Source organism: Haliaeetus leucocephalus, unplaced genomic scaffold (assembly GCF_000737465.1).
Source record: "Haliaeetus leucocephalus isolate CR32 unplaced genomic scaffold, Haliaeetus_leucocephalus-4.0 Scaffold751, whole genome shotgun sequence".
Taxonomy (NCBI): Eukaryota; Metazoa; Chordata; class Aves; order Accipitriformes; family Accipitridae; genus Haliaeetus; species Haliaeetus leucocephalus.
In genome coordinates, this window is record NW_010973187.1 from 3,319,151 (window position 1) to 3,341,941 (window position 22,791).

The 22,791-nt window shown below is 34.1% G+C and overlaps 1 protein-coding gene across 1 annotated transcript in view; it reads right to left on the reverse strand.

Annotated features, from left to right (window-relative positions):
• Positions 1–6,361: 6,361 nt before the first annotated feature.
• The window catches only part of TBC1D22A (TBC1 domain family, member 22A), a 55,324-nt gene continuing 38,894 nt past the window's right edge, over positions 6,362–22,791 (reverse strand). The window contains exons 6-10 of the mRNA XM_010580854.1: positions 20,664–20,792; positions 19,634–19,696; positions 11,798–11,912; positions 7,556–7,961; positions 6,362–6,535 (exon numbers count right to left, since the gene is read on the reverse strand). Of these exons, the coding sequence (XP_010579156.1) occupies positions 7,888–7,961; positions 11,798–11,912; positions 19,634–19,696; positions 20,664–20,792 (381 nt within the window). The 3' untranslated portion in view covers positions 6,362–6,535; positions 7,556–7,887. The remainder of the gene's footprint in view (positions 6,536–7,555; positions 7,962–11,797; positions 11,913–19,633; positions 19,697–20,663; positions 20,793–22,791) is intronic.

Here is a 22,791-nt window from a genome sequence, read left to right on the forward strand (position 1 = left end):
ACACTTTTCATTTAATTCTCTATTTAACAAGAATGCCAGTCATATACAGCACCATCTTTAAGATAAAAACAATGTATTCAAATAGTGGTACCTGGAACTAATTATTACCAGTCATCAGAAAGAGTTAACTCTGATAAATCCTCTGTCCGACACTTATTTTAATCTTTGAGATAGCAGGTGTTTGCTTCAATAGTTGCTCTTAGAGCTTTTCTCTGTAGCCAATCTTTCTTAAAAGGATCCCTTTAGGCACTTCTTTTTAAAGCTTGTCAGCCAAACACAGATCAAGAATACAGCAACTGCTGCTTACTATACTTTAAATGAAAATATTGCAGTATGATAATTAGATATATCACTGCTTTGAAATACTTATTTAGGTAGGTTAAACTGACAGCTTTGGGACTCAGAGCACACCGACTTACTATGTAGATGCCACTCTGAAAAAGGAAGAGCATTTTCTAACATGACTGAACGACTCGGATATTTTCTTCTTAAGTACATAAAAGTCCTTTCCTTTTATTGAAAGACCTACAAAAATAATGCTGACTTTAAAAAAAAAGAAAGAAAAAAAGGATGCTTGCGGGGTTTTCTTTTTATCTTTATAAACACATTTTTACATTTTTCCCCTCTTCTCCTGAAAAAAGGGAAAGTTACTTTTTAATACAAGTTTGCATGTGAACGTGTATTCATAAGAAATCATTTACCTTTCTAAATTTGAAATAACTGAGTAACCTCTAATGTAGTCTTAGTACAAATCCACCACTTCCCATTTTGTCTAACTTTTCTATTCCTCTTATTACCATATTTAATTTGACTCAGAACAGCAAAAGTTAGGAATAGCTTTTAAAACAGGTGAAAGCATCTTTCCTTTTACACTTCTTTATTTACAAAAATTGGATCATATTGCATCAGATAAAATAAATCAGGAGGATTACACTGAAGAACTGTTCTTTGACAAATATATCATTTCAGTTTGTTTTAGGACATTATGAAATTAGTATAGGTACAAAGGAATGCAGAAAATACTTTCCAAAGTAAAAAGAAAAACAACTTAAATATGTACTTCTCTTATTTATCAAATAGAAGCTCATGAAAAAAAAAAATGTTAAACCAAACTGTCATCTTGAATTATATTTTGATAATTTGCATAATCTGCATTGATATGTTGAATATATAACAGTTCAGAACTATAGAACTCAGACAGCATTATCTGAAAATTGTTTGAATAATCAAAAAATACCATGAATATCTAGACTGTAAATAGTAACATTATAAAGCAATGCAGCAATCCTATTAAGTTCTAGTAAAATCTACTTTACTCTTTGAAAATAGAAGGCAAACTGTTTCAAATTAGATGCAAACAGTGACAGAGAAGCTTCATAAAACTCTAGAAGATTAATACAACTGTGACAGCTGCTCTTTTTCCCCTATCATCTAAACTTGAATTTAGATTCATAATGCAACAGAGAAGTTCATTTAATAATAAAACTGAAGTATCATTACTTTATTATTTTTCAACAGGTCCTGGATTTCGGGTTTTTTCCTTCTGTACATTTTATGACATGAAATACAGTGTTGGCTTCATGAGCTGAATTCTGACAGCCTTGGTAACTCTACTAACATACAAAATTGCACATATTTTAAGTTTTACAACAACATGACAACAGACTCCCTGTTAAAGGCCCTTTTTTTTTTTTTGCAAAGGCATCTTTCATATATAATTTACGTACTTCTTTTTTCATTCAGTATTAACATTCAAGAATCTATGCTTTAGTTATGTGGACTGCCCTTTCTTTGAATACAATCTAAAAGCCTAAAAAAAGTCTGAAAGACTAATACACGTTAAAATTTCAGGGGGTTTGGTTTTTCTTTTTTAAACAGAAACTCGTAAGACACTACGAACAATGAATACCATTACTCAAAATATTAATTTTCTCTCACAGAACTAAAAATAACAGACAATTAAGCAGTTGGATATACTTACTGGAATAATTTTAATGTCTCTTTTTCAGTTCTGACAGCAATTGTTAACTGCAGCCAGAGAATTTTAACTTTAATCAGGCTTATTCCACTTCAAATAGATAGGAACCTTTTTTAAAAGTATCCACAAAAAAGTTTTCGTTAAAATACGTTAATTTTTCCTTGACAGATAGTGAAGCTAAGGGTACATCCTATTTCTTCAACTAACACACCCTTATGAGTTAAATATTCAGCATTACTACTACTATACATCTATAATCAAACTAAAGAAGATATTTTATCACAGCCCACACTTTATTCAAACTTGCAATGTATGCCAGTCCATAAGAAAAAGAATTTTGATTTTACAATTTATGTGGTTAACTGAATGGATTTTCAAGAACTTGATTTTGTTTCAGTGGAGGTCATGAAGATGACTGGAGTTATTTTCTCCATCCCATCAGTATGATATGACTTCGAACACTTTGGTTACAAAGATCTATGGAATTACTTAAAAAAAATTAAGATTATAGAAAACATGACAGAAGTAACATTAAAAACAATTCTACATATGATAAGCAAAGCTTAGGCTTTGCCACCTTGCATGGGAATTTTCACGGGGACTAAAAAAAAAGCCTGTGTTGCATTTTTTTTTTTTTTTAATTAGTCTTGAAGTTGAAACTGGTAACTAGAAAACTTATATTCAATATGCTTGGTTATCACAATTATTGATAAAAACTTGTTCTGTCAGTATGAAATCTTTCTCCAAGAAGTCTATTGGATGCAGCCATGCATCCAACATTTCAGATGAACTGTTATAATTAGCTTCGAAATCTGACAGTATATTGAAGATAGTGAAATCAAAATTGAAACAGAGAATCAGAAAAGGATTGATTGTGTAAAACAGTATCGTCTATTATAATAAAACACGGACGGCCATTCAAGACAGTACTAGGAAGTAAAAATACTAAAAAAGCAGGTTGCCATACCCTATATCTGTCTGTTGAGATGATTTTATGAGTACTCCCTAATGTGCTAAGCAAAAACTAAGTGGAATTCAAAGACTTATCATGATCATGAAGTATAATAATGCAGCTAAAGCAGTCTAAGTGCTGCCTGGCATTAAACAGAGATCTTGCTTCTCCCTTCTCCCCTAACATAATCCTATCCCCACATCAGCACTGATGTTCATCTCTGATCCTTGAGATGAGAGCAGAAAGTTAAATTATTCATTTTATTATGGTGCTGGTTTCCTGCCAGTTTAACTGAACTGACCCACTAGGCCAGAGAAAAGCCAATGCTGACCAAAGAGAGAAGACAGGAACGCACGTTTGGGGTTGGAAAAGAAAAAGCAAAGCTACCCAATTTTGACAGCAGCAAGCTCCGCTTTAGCTGTGTGATCTAAGCACATGCCAAGCAAACCCCTTTCTGTCCAAACAAACACGATTTGAAATACTCAAATATGCAGCTCCACTGTTAAGTTTAAAGAGCAGTGAAACAAAGCTAGAACAGGCAGGGTACACTGATCTCTTGAAACAGCAAATGGGATCTGGAAGAAGATTAATTCTACAGCACATAAGAATGTAGTTCACGCAGTTCCAAGCCCTTACTGGGAATCAAATATATTAATGAGTAAAATATACGTGGCAATATACTATCACCCAACTACACCAAACAGTTACCTGCAGATGTGTGCTCAGCTGCTCGTTATTAACACCTTCTCAAGTTTACTATACTCCAAGGAATGCCAGTAGCACTACTGGGGTTGGTACAATTAGCCAAAAATCCACTGATTAAATAAGTAAATCACCTCATTTTGACCAAAGCAGACTAAGAGAGAGCTCATGCAGGCAGATTCACTCATATATTTGATACCAAATGCCACCACTGACTTCCAGCAGGTTAAGCAACTATGGAAAAACAGTAGAGAATAAACTCTATCACTAGCAAGCCTCACACAAAGTCCATACCTGGGTTAAGTTCAACTACAGTCATTAGGGCTTTTACTATTTTAACTACACAGAAAAATAGTTCTTAACTGAAATAGTTATATAACTCTTAAGCCAGAACAAAGTGCTCACAATAGGATTAATCGAACTGCAACTAAAAAATCAATATTCCAACAAGTCATGCTGAAAGATAAAGATAATTTGTCCAGGTAAATAATTAAAATAAATCTCCAAACACAAAACCAAAATGATCAAAAGATTAAAGGAAATTTTTTTAGTTCATTAGCCCCCTTTAATCAATCCTCTCCATTTCACATCCTGCAGAAATATGTCTTCCTTCATACTCTCATTCCCTAACCCTTCATAAACTATGCATGAGATGCCCTCTTAATACTATCCACATTCTCCTCACAGTTCTCTTTGCAATGCCTCCAAATATGCTGCTTTATTAACCAGCCCTTGACACAGTAGTATATTATAGCAAGCACTGCTAGCTGACAAACAATTCAAACAATTCACTGCTAGTCGTTCTCACATGAATTCTCCTCCTTGATTAAAGTGAACAGAAGGATGTAAAATAGTAAGATTTCTTTGCCCAATTAGGCCTGAAAAAAACTCTACTGTATATAAGAAAATTGCTCAGACATAGTGAATGATTCATTTTTCTTAAGTGAGACATACATAAAAACAAATGAACAATTTAAAAATATAATCTAGCCAAGTGCTTCAAAAAAGTGCTAAGGGTTTTTTTAAAGCACTAAAATTTAGGTCTGTGTTTTTATCTCCTTTGATGCAATGTAATTTACCTGGAGGAACTTTGGGATTTTTTCACTGCAACTGAAAAATATTTAAATGAATAGGAAAAACAAACAAAAAAAACAAACAAATAAAAAACAAAACAAAACCTTCTGAATTACAGAAGGATATGCATGTATTTTAAAGTGATTACAAATTCTCAGAATACACTGCTTCTTCACAAAGATCAATTATAACAGGTCTATAAACATCAGAGTCTAAAAATTGCAGTGACTTAAAAATAGGGCAATCGGTACTTTCTGCATGAAAAAGAATGGTTGAGTTCCAACTGAGAAGTCTGATAGGTGGTGTAAAACAGAAGCTATAAGGAGGAAATGAGACCTATAAAAGCATCTCAGGAAGCTCCTAAGCAAAGTAGAACAAGCCAAATCATAAGAAACAAATAGGATAAAACACAGTTAGCTCCACAAAGTCTATTTAATAATGAGTTAGGAAACATCCTGTTAGAATTCTCTTTTGGCACCTACCATTTCTAGCTGCTTTCCCACTGCAGTCAAAATCAGTGCTGCCACACAGCACAGAAGACTGGTACAGAAGTACCAATCCTCAGCACCGCAGATGGGCACAACACAGGTCTCTGCTTAGTTATGGACCTTCTTTACCTTTTCCATGATACAAAGCAGGAATCATCAATGTGTAAAACCAAATTCAACTGCTGTCTATCTTACTCATCACAGTCCTCCCTCTCTTCAGCTATTCTGCAACATTTTCAAAATACTTTCACTGGACAATAGATTGGCACATCAACAGGGTGAGAGTGGGGGAGCATATTCCTAGAAATTGAAAAAGTGAATAGTGATTATCTCAAAGCAAGCTAAAATAACGCTGAAGAATTTTTGTGTCATGTTATAGTTACATCTATGTATGTGTGCATATAATAACTGTTTCATAATATGTGAAAGCAGAGTGCTTCAAAAAGAACTGACAGTTAAGTCAGAAGTTTCAGATCACTGAGCGGCTCGTGTATGTTGCAGATCTTTTACAGAGGAATGTGTATAATGTTTTCTGGACTTATGCAGAAGATGGAATTTGGTTTTCAGTATTTTCAGGACTTCCATTCAAAAAAGTTTTGTGTAAGCTTTCTTCATTCCTTGCCTACTCAAGTCACACAGATAACAATATTCCATTCAATTATCAAAGAATATTTCATAGAGTATTGTTCATGTTTATGAGAATTTCAGTCAACTTCACTGATGTCGTGAGTATTACTATAAAAAGTCATGGAAATTATTAAGAAGCAGCACTGAAATATTCCTTTGTATGTGGAAACTACATTACTGGTGATTTGCATTAAGGAGAAAAAATTTAATGTGATCAAATGGAACTCGTGGCACTGAATTTTCAAACGACAAGAGTGATTTAAATTATTTTGAATAGTTTTTCATGCAAGTTTTACAATGGTTTTAAAAATGAGGAAATATTTTCTTAAATACTTTTACAATTTGCAAGAAAATGTTAAAATGTCAGTTATGGTTCATGTCAATGCTCTTATGCAAATTTAATTTGTATAAGCTTCATAAATCTTTTCAAATAAATGGGTCAATAAGAACATTTTAATACAGTATTGTTCAAAAACATGTATTTATTTAAAGAAAGAAAAGCATTAAAACAGTATTAGTTTGTTATAAAGCGTAACATCAAAATTATCAGAAAAGTTCAAGAGCATACAACAACTGGAAATAAAATGTTTTCATCTCTCTAACTGAAGAAATCCCTCATATTCCTGAGCACTCTGTCCTGGGAAGTTTTCCAGTATTTCTTTCCTGGTAAACCAGAATACAGCAAGGATGTCATTCTCCAACCACTTCAAGGGCCTGGAAGAGGGAGAAGCATCCAGTTAATGTAGTTACAGCTCCTTGTTTAACTTCCATTTTATCAACACAATTTGTCATTCCTTCGGTATCACTCAGTCTCTTCAAAGTAGAATAACTACAAGTGTGTTAGATCTTTTCCACTTTATCTCATCAAAACCCCAATGCACGAGCCCTATTCAAAATTCTCCAAAGACCAGTGAATTGGTGGAACTAAGAAAGAAAGATCTAGGTGTTTAGATAGCATGACTAATTATCTCAGATTAATATACATACTGCAGCAATCAAGGTTTCAGCTTGGTCTTGTAAAGAAAATAATGCATGCTAAACAAAAATTTACCTTCTAACCCTGCAAGTATGGAAAAAATCTAGCAGCTCTCTGAAGTCAGTGGGTTAATACTCTTTGCTCTCTAGCTTACTGCCTCATCATTCAGAAATTCAGTTTTACATGTACGTTCTAAACGGATTTACTTATTGTATAAAAATTACAACTCTCCTGAAAAAAAAAAACCCAACCTCTACTAAATTGACAACTTTTTCATATTTTATAAATAAACACTGAGGAATTACCTCAGATACAGCCATGATACAATGCTCTGAAATATTACTCCAATTATACTATGAAAATAACAATTTTAGATACAGCATTCAAGAAACTGCAGAAAAAAAATAATAGTTTTAAATTTAATTATTTGCAGCAGATATGCTGAAAAGGAAGGGAAGAAGGCAGTAACCAGCATGAAATCTCATTTTAAGGACAGAAAGACTTCCTGTGATATGAGAGGGAATGGTAAGAAAGGTAAGCAAGGGAGCTATAGACAGATGATGGCTTTTCCAGGACTAAAGAACCTTTATGTTCTTATAGTCACACTGGTCTGGGACTAAATGCCATCCCAATCCCATTAGGATTTGGGCCTGGATTAATTATTCCATGAAGTCATGGCACTATCAATTTAAAAAACACTAGAAGTTGCATTTAATGCCTTCTACAAAAGGATTTAAGATCACAAGAAAAATACTTACAAGGGTAAGACCCCTCTTTCCAAAGTTTTCAGTTCATGAGTTCTTGTAAGCATCCTCAAATTGTCTCAAGCTCCTCTATTGCAAGAAGATTGTAGACAATATCCCAATCGCCATTCCAGTCTTCAGCAGCCTCATTTTTCTTGACATTCTTTATCCGACATACAATGATGAAATGCTATGATAGTGTTCATTTTCTGCTCTTGACTTCCTACTAACTCCTAATTTTCTCTTGATCCAACACTGCTAGGGGTCTTAAAGTGATTTCAAACAGCCATTCCACTTAGCAATGGCCTGACATGCATCCTTATTGCAATGGTGTTTCTCTTGAGCTTTCATCTCTCTGGATGGTGAATAAATCCAGGTCCTCTCTGTGGTACTAGATATACACACAAGGCCCAGTGAATTACTGAAATGCAGATGTAGTACTGAAATGTCAGATGTAGTGAAGTGTAGCTGAGTCCATGAGCGCAAGAAACAGCAAGCAGCTGTGCAGCACAACTTAATAGTTGGAAACAACGTACATCAACAGGAACTCAGAGCACAAGAAGGTGTACAAAGAGAGCAACACGTGGGGCAACTTGAAATAGGACTTGCAATCCAGTGCAAAATTTCCTTGTCCACATTAAGTCAGTGAACAACGAGCAGTCATATGGTATACCTTATCTCATTAAGAAAAAAGCCTCTGGAATTTTATCCACATGGATGAGATTAATTTCAACACAAACCAATATGCTACAAAGACACAGAGCTTTCAGAAAAACTGTCCTGACAGTAATTAGCATTTGTTCTGACAACGTACGTTTTAACACTGCTATGTCACATAGGAGGTTAGAACCAAGCACAAAATAGTTTTCTCATACCACTAGCGTTTGAAATTCCAAAGAAGCTGTTATATTGTGGCAGAATAAGCTTACAGAGCTTTAGTATTTTTCATGGGAAAAAAAAAAAAAAGAAAAAAGCTGAGAATGACACACACAATCACTGAGTATGAGAAACCTAAGGTTTAAATTCCTCCTCCTCCTAATTTAGACCAGAAATTCTAATCTGAATCTACTGTATTCCAGCAGGGGCCAGTACATACCCCCTCTGAAATTTCTTTAATTGAGTTTGTACCTCTCCTGGCTTGGTTTGACAACCAAGTTTTATCTTGCTGAAAATGTTACAGTATTCTGCTTTTATTACAGAGTGGGTACTAATGAAACATTACCAAATTACACTTTCATCATACACTGCTGGAAAGGTGGAAAGAATGCTCTCAACATTTAACATACTCAATTCCTGCATTCAGTCACTCAACCTATTCTAACTGTGTGAACCTATGTGCTAAAATTAGATACATCAATCCATACTAAACCATCAAAACATCTATGACTTTGGTCCTCATAAAAAGACGCACAAATGTACTTTTTGGCATTCAGATTTGAATGAAAAAAAATGTTACTAGGCAAGTAAATTATCACTTCCATACATGTCATTTGTATTTTCCAAAGTTCTTTAAAACACTTCTCCAAATGGTTTCTGGATGTCTTTAGCAGAGCAGAAAGACTCCCATGACTAGAATAAATGTGTCACACACTTGTTATGCAGGATTAAGGGCTCTCTCAGTTGTCATAAAGCTAAAATAAACATGGCTTTCCTTCCACCAGAATATTTGACAAAAATGCAACTGTGTGTAAACATTATCAGCGTATACTGTCAGATGATCTAACCATCACAGATTTATTATTAATGGCATTGGCAATAATAGGAATTTATTATTAATCTTTAATAATCCTTTAGGACCTTTTTTTTTTTTTAATTACAGAAAGAACCTAATGTAAAAGGCATTATCACTTTCAATGGCATGAATGAGGACCCAAGTGACTCAGAACTGCAACACAAAGGTTTCAGTCAACTTGAGAAAAATACAAAAATCAACAGTTAAAAGAACGTAACAAATAAAGCAACTTAAGGTACAAACCAATATTCACTTAAAATCAGACCAAGAAAGAAGATCTAGAGTAAAAATCTAAGGTAAATACAGAGTATTACTAGAGTACATATTAAATAAACGAAATAGCTTAAACATTTTGGCTAGAAAATTTCTGCAATTCTGCATCTATTTCTATCTAAATTACTTGAGCACAATTCATAGTCTGAGTTTTGAATCCTTCTATAATTCTATTACAAATCTCGGGATTTTTGAGGTACTTCATAAATTTAATGTCCCCATTTCAAGTTTAAGTAAAATGCACACTCTTATTCATTCAAACTTGAATGCATCACTCAGTGTAACTTGAAAATATTAGAAAGACTCAAATCAAAAAGCTATTTAAAGACAAATCTTAGAAAGTTTTTATGTCACTGGGGGAAATAACTGCTGGTAGCACTTAGCCAGGACCACTACTATATTGAAGAGAACACCTTCATTTTAGTATTTTTCTTATTACATAGGTATTAGCTTTTAAATGAGCCTTCAGAACACAGTTTTCTGAGTTTCACACATTTTCAGTGGCAAAATATCTTTAACGGTTGTTAGGTTTTGAGTTTTGTCTTTCTTCACTGGACACTTACTGGAACAGCTATGCTTTCCGATACAAAAATACTGACAAACTGGCAAATACATTAACAATCACCAGGGTCTTCAAATGTAAGTTGGTGGTAAAGACAAACTTATTTACCATATTAATTAAATGGTCTATTTAACATGGAATATCAATTCTCTAATCACATCTCATTTGAACTTCTTATTTCAATTAACAACCCTAAAGCCTACTAGAGACCCTACTGTTCTAGGACCATTAAGAACATTTTCATTATCTGTCAAATGAGGGAGTAAAAGGCAGAAACTGCAAGTACTCTCAGGAGTAGGCCTCTACCCTACTTAAGAGATGATTAGGGAGAAAGCAGCAGTAGTTCTCATTAGTTGCTTAGCAATGAAATGTCCCCCTATGAAACAAGAAATTAACAAAGCAACAGAGGTGTTGCTATGCAAATGAGTAAATGGATAGTCTATCATCCACTCAAGGATAATCTGTCCTTCATTAAATCTAATCAATCTGGATTAAGACACCAATGGGTATCTCACATAGAGAAGGTAGGAAGAATCCAGTATATACAGCCTCACTGAAGTAGCCAGACAATGTCTTGTGCAATTTTATACAAGCGTTGTGTATTTTCATTGTATGTGTGTATGACAAATAGAAATACAAGAAAAAAAGTTTTAATTCAAACCAGATGAACATTGTCATTTATACTATTTAACCTTACCTTTTATATCCATAGTTATACCAAATTATGAGTTATTGTTAATGATTAGCCATACTCTTAATATTTATAAAGACTTAAATACTAATCTATGAATTTAAGATATGAATTATGTTCTAGTAAGAGATGAGCATTTAACCAATATCAGAGTTTGCCATATAAAACAGTTTTCAAAAAGTATACTCCTATATAAGGCCACAAACTCAACAGAAATACAGCTATTTACGCTACTATTGTATTAGTGTTGTAAGCCCCAGAAAAGCAGAGTTCTTAACCAGAGAAATCTGATTACTGCTGCCTTAATTTTCCGACCCTAATTCCAGGTTGCCTTTCTTTCAGTCACAGATCCAGTTTAAAAGGTTCCCTCTACTTTAATTTCCCTGCTACTCAGTTAAAAGGTTTCCTTGTTTCTTGGTTGTTTTTTTGTTTGTTTTGGTGTGGTTTTTTTCTTCATCATGTCTGGTTTTGCTTTGGTTTGTTTTTTTTTTTTTTTAAACACCTGCGCCCTTCATATGTACAATTTGAAATTTTCACCAAAAAAGTGAATTAGAAGAGAGAACGAGAGAAAGGGAGAATAAAACCAGCTACAAAGAAAAAAGCATCAGGAGTGGTGAACACTTCTTAACTAGAAATTGAGATGAAAGCATATCCTAGATTGTGCTTATTTCCCCTGCTTTCACACCTGACAAACAAGAACACTGTCTGGAACTTCTACAGAGGATTTCGTTTGGCTTTTTTTTTGTTGGGGGGGAAGTTGTTTGGAATAAAAACCTGAAAGATTCCTGAACTCCACTGACTACTTACACAAAATCTGGTTGCTGCTCAGTATATATTTAAAAAGAACTATACAGATTTATAATAACAAAAATTTATGGTAAAATTCATGTATCGAATTAAGCTTTGATTAGTTCATCCAAATCGCTATTCAGATTAAAATGAAGATGCTGTTCCAAAAACCAGTACCAATTCATAATTCGGTATTAAGACAAATCTTACCTATATATTCACAAACGAAGACTATAAAAAAAGGAGTAACAAGATCATTTATGCCCTGAACATATCCACTGGCTGGATGACGTATTGCCCAGATAAACAAAATTCTTTCAAAGATCTGAAAAAGAGTTAAAGAGACTATCAGATAATTTATCGAGGGATGAGCACATTTTAAACAAGACACTTGAAAATTATACAAGGACAAATTTAATATCATAGAGTTACTAGTATAAAAACATGCATACAAACGTATAAATGAACACTGGTATTGAGAATTAACTTCCAGTGCCAAGTAAGCTTCCCAGTTCCTCAAAAGGAAGTATTTTCAGGGATTAGCACATGTTAAAACCAACCTAGTATATAATTCAGCTACAGTAGTTACAAAGTAGCACTTATTCACTGGAGCTTTTCCAGTAAGCTAAAATTCCTCTTTCCTCAAGAGACAGAAATATTAAATCACCTTCCCATGATTTTTCACCGCTTTGAAAGAAGTATTTTATCAATATAGGATTCTATTTATTCCTAAATAACAGAAAGAAGTACTTTGTATAGCTTAGATTTTTTAATAACATGCCCATAAAAAGAGATTCCATAACAGTTAGCTTGCCTAATACTGCAGTGTGGGGTTTTAGACTTCAGAAGCATGTATACTGATTAATAAAAAAATGTGATAAAAATCAGGAAATGTAGAAATAAGGTAACTGCCTGCTGTATCGCATAACCTCACCCCTTCAACTCTGTAAACTGTACCTTGCTTAGGATCTGCAAAAGCTCTTAAGGTCACAACATATCTGATCATGGGAAGGACAGCATGAGAAGAATATGGAGCAGGGAAATCACAGAACTTCTCTGACACAATTTAGGTCTGTGGCAAGCTGTATTTCCTCTCCATCATTTGCTTCTGAACATGCTACGTGTCTTTAAAATGCTGCAAATAAGGAGCAGTGTGAAAACTTCTATGTGCTTTGCCCTAATTACAGGTACTCAATCAGGTATAATCTTCTGAAGCAAAAGAACATTTGCTCTCTCTCTGGAAGGTCTGCCCAAGAAGCCAGAACACAGAGGCAGCTAACTGGAGCAGACAAAGGAGAGCTCAACCAAAGGACTATGTTGCTCTTAGCATCGGGCCTCAATACTAATAAAAAATGAGAGACTTTGTAAGGACCCCAAGGAAATTGCATACTTTGCTACAAACCCAGAAGTCAATGAATGCTCAGGCTTCAAGAAAGTCCGTAAAAGACCTGCCCTGAAAGGACACAGTATGGAGAGGGAGTTTAGTTTATGATGTCTGTATTATTTCTACTCATTCTCGCTTCAAGTTTTTGCTAGATTAAGAAGTTGACTATTCTAATTCCATTCTAAATAAAATACTATTCTTTAGTTTAAAAGCCCTCTTGCAGTCATTTTCAAGTGAGGAAAGGTCTAAGTATATATGACTTGCATCTGGGTGCTTGAAAGTCCCATCACAGGCTTCCACATGAGCTACCTGAAGCTGAAACAGATTGGCACCTTTCACTTTTAAAAGAAGTCCCAACTATCAACATCTACCTTTCTCCCACAGGCTTTCTTTTGAGAATCAAATTTCCTTGATCTCCAGGTTTTATGTTTCCCTGGCACGCTGAAAATCCACAGAACAAGGGAGATGGTCACCAACAATAAATATGAAAAGCTTTGGTGGGCACTGAAACACAAGCCTTAACACAGCTCGTGCCTCATTCATTACAGCTACAATTAAGATTCAGTTTTTGCTCAGTGTGATTTCAGTTTGGGGGCAAAGATTAGGCAGAAAGGGAGGTAATGATTTAGCACATTCTCCATAAAAGCCTCTTGTTTTCATTAGCCAAGATGCTTATTCATTTAGCTATAAATTCTTCTAGGTGCTAGTCCTGTCACCTCATGTTTTTTAATATGCACTGCATATTAAACTGAAAAAATACCAACCTCTGCCCATCAAGCAATAACCAGTGGGGTTTCATTGTCTATCAATAACTGTATAAAGACCTTAAGTTCTGCCATTTACAGCTTGCTTTCACATTTTATATAATTATACCTTTACGAAATTACAGTTGTTTATGTCATATTTTTACTGTTACTGGAAAACTGCAAATCTCTCTAGTATGGTTAGCTCACAGCCATCCTTCCTGCTTCTGTCAGTTGCCATTTCTAGTTTCAGTAACATTAGTTTTTCAGTATTATCAGTGTTACCATTCTGTGTTTCACTTCAAATGAAGGACATGTTTAACACACTGCAAATACAAATAACTTTCTTGAAAACAAATATCAGATAGAGGTGACTAGAAAAACCTATCTAAATACCAATCTCTGAATGTAGAATAGTGTTACACACTAGGCTAAACAAAAAACTCCCAGTGTGATGGAGTTACAAAATATGCACAGTGAGAAACAAACAAACAAAAAAATCAGTAATTCAGTAACAGCTATCAAAATATCCACAGTAAAAATTCTAAAAGTAGTGTTTTTCATGAAGCCATGTCTCAAGTCAAACAACTCCCAAATTCGTACCACCAACCTTTTCTTTCCTTAGAACCTGATAATATACATAGTTTGCATTGCAAATTGAGATGCCTATGGATTTCAAAGCATTTTTAAAATCCAGGTATTAAAACTAAGGGGGAGGGTTGGGTTTTTTGTTTGGGTTTGGGTTTGTTTGGGGTTTTTTTTATTACTACTGAGCAGGAAGGATCACTCAGTGATTGGCACATCAGCTTTAACATCCCCAAATGCATCTAATCAGAAACTGAACAAACACACATTGAAATAGTGTTTTCAATTTTCTACCCATTTTCATAAAGTTTCATTTACTGTTTTGAATTGAAAAAAATGAGCACTGAAAACCTGAAAGGCAGACTGATTTAAGTTTCTATGCAGCACTCATCACTGTGTTCAAATAGGACTCATTAAAAAGGTCACTTTCCCAAAAGATTTCCTTCTTGATTTCCAGACCAGCAACAGAAACTGGAATTACTTTTCTACAAGGAACCACTACATCTCACAAGATGTCATTACCAAACAATTATTCTCTTTTGAATTTAACTCTCATTCATGATAACAGCAAGAACTATATTCATATACATAAAGAGAAGAATCCATTAGCTTAAATGCAGATTTTTAATTTTTTGTGGGCTTTGCCACCTCAGAGGAACTCCAAAACCCCCAAACCTTTAATCACGAAAGCTTTTGAGAATTTGCTTTTTGTTTTCTAAGGGGAGGGGGAAGAAGAGATGGGGACAAATTTATAAACTATTTTTAAATTGTGTTGGTTACTTGAAATTACTTCTCCCATATTATGCAAGCATAGACGGGAAATACACAGCCATGTACTATCCATTTCAACACAACTCAGTTAAACATAAAGAAGAAATTGGTAATAGATTACAGACTACTCCACAGCAACTAATCAAATTTATTAAACCTAAACTTACAGTCATTAGTCTTTAAAATAAACTTGACTGACCTATATGGGGGAAGACCTCCAACTCCCCTCTCCTCCTCTTTGAAGGCCACTATTTATTTATTCCCAGTTCTCTAAGTCCTTGCTCCAACATTACCTTCCCCCCACTCAGGATCCGCATAACCCCCCATAAAAAATAAACACTTTAAACTGATTTTAAAAGGAACATATAATAATGAGCTATTTCCACACAACAGACTCGAAACACCTTTTTCTAAACTGAAACACTACAGAAACCAAATTCCAAGTTCAGATAAGAAATTAAAACAGTTTCATTAACCCTAATGAAAAGCTCTTTGGGAACAGAGACTCAGATACCACCAAGAACAACAAAAATTTTGGAATAGTAACATTTGGAAATTGAAGTCAGAAGACATTGTGAGGTTTACACACGCGTTATGTTTCTGGTCTTTTGACTAGCGTTTTTCTCCAGCTTTGTCACCTACAGTCTCTTCACCTCATTCTAAATAACATTCTTCCTAGTAGCAGTATCATTATTCTAAATCTCTGCAGCATCAAAAAATTAGTATGTACAAAACCCACCACAATATCCACAATAACAGCCTTGCACACGATGCCACCCTTCGAAACCTGTCTTTCACCCATACTCCGACTCCCTTCTCTTCTTTATAGCTCTTGCCATCTCACCTTAAAAAAAGGGAGGTGACTGTTGCTCACCTGGGACCAGCGATGTCTTCCCCTTCCCTAGAAGGGATTCAGCTCTGGGTAAATGTGAGGCCCCTGTCTGCATTGAGCCCTTGGGAGTTGGACGGGATCCCCTGTGAGGATAAGGGATTAGGCTGGGCTAAGGTACGGCTCCAAAAACCCAGAAAGGTTGAGGAGAAAACAAGGGAAAAGTTGGATGTTATGACCCTTCCAGCATCATTTGCACTAGTCTTTGTAAGATGACATCAAACAAGTTGGGCTTGACTCCCTCGGGTCAGACAGGGAGCAAAGGCAAAGACACATGCAGGCCCACCCTGCCAGTAGCCTACACATCTAGCCAGATCAGTGGGGCTCTAAAAACATCTAACACATCAAGATCCTGTGACTCTGTCAAGTTCAGGATACTGATGGATCAGTAAAAACTTAATCAGATCACTATCACTTCTTTATAACTCAAATACTTCTTAGATTTCCCTTATCCCACCGACTGCTGCTATCCACCCTTTTCACATTCTTATTCTTCTGTACCTCAAGACCACTCACTCCCAACTAACAGAACATTATTAAAATACACCTTTGTTTGTTTGTGGGGGTTTTTTTAAGTGTTAATCAACTGTCACATGTCACTCCTCCAAGCTTTTTACCATTTTTCCATCCATTTTGTTACTACTCACTAGGGAAGAAAAAAGGTGTTGGAGTAGGAAAGATGGATGCGATAAGGTATGAACAGGGATTTGGGGGGCGGAGTTGTTTTTTGCTGTGGTTTCTTTTTTTTTTTTTAAAACAAGAAAGCAGCAGCACTCTAGTTGTACAATGCCTTGATCACACTAATGAGAAGTATGTCCATCTACTTTATTTGACTCAATTACGCTTGTTACACGGCTCAAGTCACTAAACATTCAAACTAAAGAAATGTAAGTATGATCAGCAAGCAGGGTTATTGGGCTGTATTGAACAGACTAAATTATTTTAAGGAGCTGTATACATGAAATAGAACTATTTGTGTTGGAAGATAATTTAATGTCACTTGCAAGAGCAATCAGTTTCTAAAAAGTGTGGATTTAAAATAAGTTTATTTTAAGGCAGTGTTTAAGATGCACGTATCCAATGATGTATTAGAAAAACATACCTTTGGAGAAGTTTAACAAATAACTAGAAATGAAACCAATGCTAATTTTATGAAAAAAAAAAAAACTTGCAAATGAGATCTCAATAAATCACATTAAATGAATATGCTACTTGAGCAATGTTTTTATCTGCCAAAAGACAATGAAAAGCAAAAAAAGACCTAAATAATTTTACATATTTAATGATCCCACAAAATTAACTAAAACTGCACTCCAGACTGAAACTTTACTGAATAATATTCGCTATTAAAGTTCTATTGACATACCAGATTTTACTTAGCAAGAAGTTACCTAGACACATTATTTCCCTTTTACTTTAATTGCTCCCAAGAAATAAGTGTTTTATTCTGGGAGCATCTGCTAGTTCTGAAGTTGACTGTCAGCATTTTCATTAAACCAGCCTATTTTCAGATTAATTATAATTCAGCTATTAAAAAAAAAATCTTTCAGCTGTGACTGCATGTAAAAAATACTGTACTACTATCCTTTTCACATTAATATACTCTCCAAATTCCCAAACAAACTCTTTAGCTCTAAGTTAATCATTCAATCAAAAACGGATTGTAACTATCCTGTAACTCTAATTCTTTTCAATGTCTCATTATAGGATGCTTTTCACAACACACTAAATATATAGCAAAACTACACATTTCAAATGTTGGAAAGCCTTGACCGTATCTTCTTTAAATATCAATACAAGTTTACTCTATCATTTCTAACTGTATTATGGAAAAAGCAGATATCTTGGTAAATACAAAGTTGTGTTCCTACGAACTATTATCAAGTTTGCATCTAGTCTAAAGAAATGTATTAACCATCTCTTCAGAGCAGACATCTTTCTCATGTATAATCAAATAAACAAAAAGACAAAACTAGCCCAAGATTTTGTTTCTTAGTATCATTTTATTAAGCTACTTGATCTCATCCAAATAATCTAGGACATTAAATATATTCTACAGAAGATGTTTACCTGGAACTTCTATTTTAAATTTGTTGTTACAATTGTTCAGCTAATTTAGAAATAAATATACCATCTAGCAGTCTTTTTTGAAGAATTTTGTACTTGGCAATCTTCCTTTAAAAACAAGAATATACATAGATTCTTACACCAGACAAGTTAAACAGCTTCTAATTTGTCCTTCACTAAAACACAGAGGGGGAACAGGGGGGGAACCCATCATCATTCTGGGCTATTCTCACCCAAACTAAGAACTACAAAAACACAATTGTACATCTGAACCACAGTCGTATTCATGAGACACAGATGATGTTCATTAAAACCTTAAGAACAGTTTAATCATGCAATGCAAGGAAGTAAAAAACGCACCCCAAAAAAAGCCACCACTTCATGTTGAATTCAAATACATCTTTAGAATAATTTAAGAGACTATTGCTGATACGGCACAAGTATTTCTTTCCTCTTAGAAATATTTGAGCGTTCTTCTTTCTGTAGTACCTTTTTCCATGAAATACAATTCACCTCCAATTTCATTTATTGGCTCATTTCTAGCTACAACACTGACACTGATCTTATTCATTTCTTTAATGGTTTATTTCTTGCTGGCATTGTTTCCCCTTCTTGTCCCTTTATTTTTCTTACTTTACTCTTTGATTCATCCCTAGAAAAGCCCAGGTAAAACATAACTGTGTAGAAAGCAGATGGAAAGCAGTATTTTTATACCATTTTCTTTCAAAACAGCAATAGGCTATTTCTTCAAACCAATTTCTCCAACATGTGTGGAGGAGCACTTCCATTACAGAAGTAATTGCAAGAGCAGAAAAACAAATGAAAGCTAGCTCTGCGTTTAGCTTCTCATATCATCTAATGAACTATCAGAAGATGTTCTATGTGGCTTTATAATGATACTAACAGAAACTACATGGAAGTACATTTGAAGGTCTAACTAGAATCATTAGAAAGGAGAAGAAATTGAAGGATTAAAAGAGATAATTGAAAGAGGACGATTCACACCATCTATACTATTTATGACCTATATACTTTGTTAAGAGAAGTCCCCATGGGATTCAATTACACAACAATATAGACCAATTGATGTATATTTACTACGGTAGTAAAAGAATAAATAGAGCGTACTCAAGATATAAAACTTACAAAGAAGCAAAATCAAATAAGGAACACAAACCAGTCATGCTACGAATTGACAATAAGAGTATTTCCCAAGTGGAAGACACTGTGATAAGAACTTCCAGACCGTGAATGATTTTGACAAACACATAGAACCATGGGAACGATGCTCTAGATTACTTCAAAACCACATTATTAACAAAATATATAAAAAGAAAAAAAGTAAAAAAAAAACTCAAAGGCACAAGACTGAAGGAAAAAAAATGACAAATTTAATGCAGGAGATTAATGAGATGCCTTTCTTTTTACTACTTATATTTAAAATGCTGTTCTAAGCCTATACTTGTATATCCTTATTTTTTGGACTTTAAGCTAGTTCTGATGTCACAATAGCAAGTGTTGTCAATTTAATTATTAATCAGTGCTGATATTAGATTCATCAATAAAATGATTTCTCAAAAAAAAAAATCTTTAGATAGCATTCTTACCTCCGTTACTTTGGGCTGAAGTCTTAAAACTTCAGGACTCATGCGTGGGATATCTATATGGATCTAATTAGACAGAAAGAATAATACTGTAAAAGGAAGCAACAGTACACTTTTTAAACACCACAATAGTTAAAACAATCCTATGGTTTTACAGTATTATTTAGAATCCCATTGTATCACTATTTTTGGAGTAACATGGATTTACTGTATTTCAAAACATACAGCCGAATCTTTAAGTCATTGTTAAACTATGAATGAGGAAAAAAAAAAAATATATATATACACACTTTGTTTCCACTTTTTAGGATCCTTGTATCACATTTTTATTGTTTGCAAATTATTTTCATATTGGCAATACTCATTACCTCAGGGTAATCATGAGTAAATACATGCTACTACTCCTGTAAAGTCACGTTCAATTGACACTATTATATATACTTCTTGCTGCTAAAGATGAAGCTTGAAGCTGAAAGACCAACCTCAGCTTCTTCTGTTCTAAGGAAGGCAAAAGTAGTATTGCTTAGTCTTATACTTAGTGATACAAATTATTCATTTTAATACAAAACTTGAAGAAAAGTTACCTGCTTACCTGGGTGGGCAAGAAAGTTTGACACGCCTATGTTTATTGCACATCATACACCGTTTCACCTTCTTAAGCATAAGTATGGAGCCAGTAAGAAACAGTCACTGTTATACTCTCCCTGTCTAGTCTCACTCATTTAAAGGAGGGTCTGAGCAGGAGACGAAAGATTTTAAAACCCTACTATTCTTAAATGGAAAACCATGGCAGCACTGAATGGCAGTACCACATGGCATGACTAAAGCTGACATTAAAAGAAATCCACTATTTCAAATTTCAGACCAAAATATTTCATATTTTTGCTTCTAAACTGTAGAAAAACAATTAATTAGAGCTGTCTATCAACTAAGATTAAAGAAATAGAGAAAAACAGTAGCAAACTTCAAAAATAATCTCTAAGTTTTTTAGCAGATAACCTGTAGGTAAAAGTCACTGCAATAGGCATTCTACCTGTCTATAGGTATCTTGGTGATTTTCATCATTTCTGGAATCATAGTATTGTTCAACAAATGCAAAATACTCTTTGCGTTTTCTTTGTAAAGTGCTTTCTCTTCGGTCCACATTTGCAGGAAGATAGCCCTGAAAAAAAAACGGTGAAATGAAAAGGATATTACTCTTTGCCTTACAAAAAGCACCGCTGCCATTTGATTACATGTAACAGGAAAGCTAATCAATTGATGTAGTGCCATGCAGTCCTACATGGATTCCAACTGATACAAAAGTTCAGATACGAAACACCTTACTAAAATCAGCTTTTTTCTTTTTTTAAGAAAAAGTTTCAAGTTTTTCCAGCTTTAAAAAACAATTTCTCATGAAGAATTCTAAGATGAGGTTTGCCTTCTGGAAAGAAAGTACCAAATAAATAAGTTCAGATAAATGTAATGCTATATGAGTTCATTAATTTCTGTATTCCTATGTGGCCATTATTGGAGCAATTTTATTAAATTTTTAAACAAAATACATATTATCTCAGTTGCCTTCAAGTAGAAATGATATATATTAGCAAATACGTTTAAATTATGGTTAAACTTGTAATACAATGGAATATTAATTCAAAAGTTTTAAAAACATTCTAGCTACTTTATTTCACTGTTTCAGATGAGAAAAAAATAACTTCAAGCTTTTGTTTCATCTCAAGAGGCTATTAAAAGTTTCATCACAGAAAAAGACTCAATAGCACCAGTGACTGGGCTCTTAGATGTACGAGCACTAGCTGTACATTTCTTTAGTCGTTTCCCAAAAGCAATTTATAAATATTATCTTATTTTGCATAAGGTATGGACACACTCAGATATGCAGGATTATACATTGTTGCATTAAGTACAAAATATATCTGAATGGTTCTTCACTGAACTTACATATATCTGAAAATCCCAATCTTCCCTCACCCTCACCAAAAAAGAAAAAAAAAATAGTCCATTCTCATTTTCTTCTTTTGTCCAGTTTGTTGCCCATTTCTGTCATCTCAGCCTACTTTCCATTTTAAAAAAAACACACGCTCAGGTTACTATTTCAGCATTTTACGAAAGGAAGTATCATGAATATTATTAAATGTTCAGTTTATATATAAGGTACACTTAATAGAAACACCATTATTCATGTAACTGGCTACCAAAAAGTTTCCTGAATATTCACAAATAGTTAACACTTTCTTGTAAGCAGCTTGATTTCAAACAATCAACACCAATATCCCATAACATTGCAAAAAAGAAAGCTAGTTCAGATATTACATACACGGCAGTCTTGAAAAAATATTTTGTATAAGAATCATTCTGAAGATAGATGGCTTTGAAAAAGATCTGGACATCTAACACAATATAAGAAAAATCTAATAATCGTATTATTCACTAGTCAAGTCAAATTAACATATTACTTGCCGATATTACAAAAGCTCTCCTTCCACAGTAAAACAGTGAAGTTTGTGTCAGATTTAAGTTTCCCTAACAAAAATAATCCTCGTAACATCAAAAAAATCCTATACTAGAAGCACAGCATGTATTTGCACTTACACAATGAGCCATAGCCACTGCAAGTAACTAATAAAATGCTGTGCATTTAACTTCAAAAACAACTTTCTTATTCAGTCCTAAACGCTACAAGCAAAAATGGAAGGGGTAAACCTAAGGTGCTAAAATTGCTAATTATACAAGAAAATTAAACACTCTAAGAATAAGTATAGAGGTTCCATTACTCTCCTGCAACAATCCAACATCACGTCCTATTTCTATAACTTCTGGTTTGCTCAACATTTAGGGAAAAATAGAAAAATACACATATTACATTCCAGATACTTTAAGAGGTACTTGCTTTGGTGAAAGCGTATCTTTCAAGACGTACTGACCTGCGTTTGGTTCCAGGTACTTTAAATCGCACCAGATTAACTTTTGCCTCAAGACTCAGTCTGACATTTAATATCCTGTCCCAGTGTTTTGTATTAAGTTAAATATTGAATTCTGCCTCCCATTTACTCTCAACAGTCGGTTGTTTTTTTTCCTGTAGGATATCTTAGTTCGATTAGAAAAGAATTCATTTGTGAGATCAAATGTGATTGTTCGAAGGATACCAATATTTTCTCAGC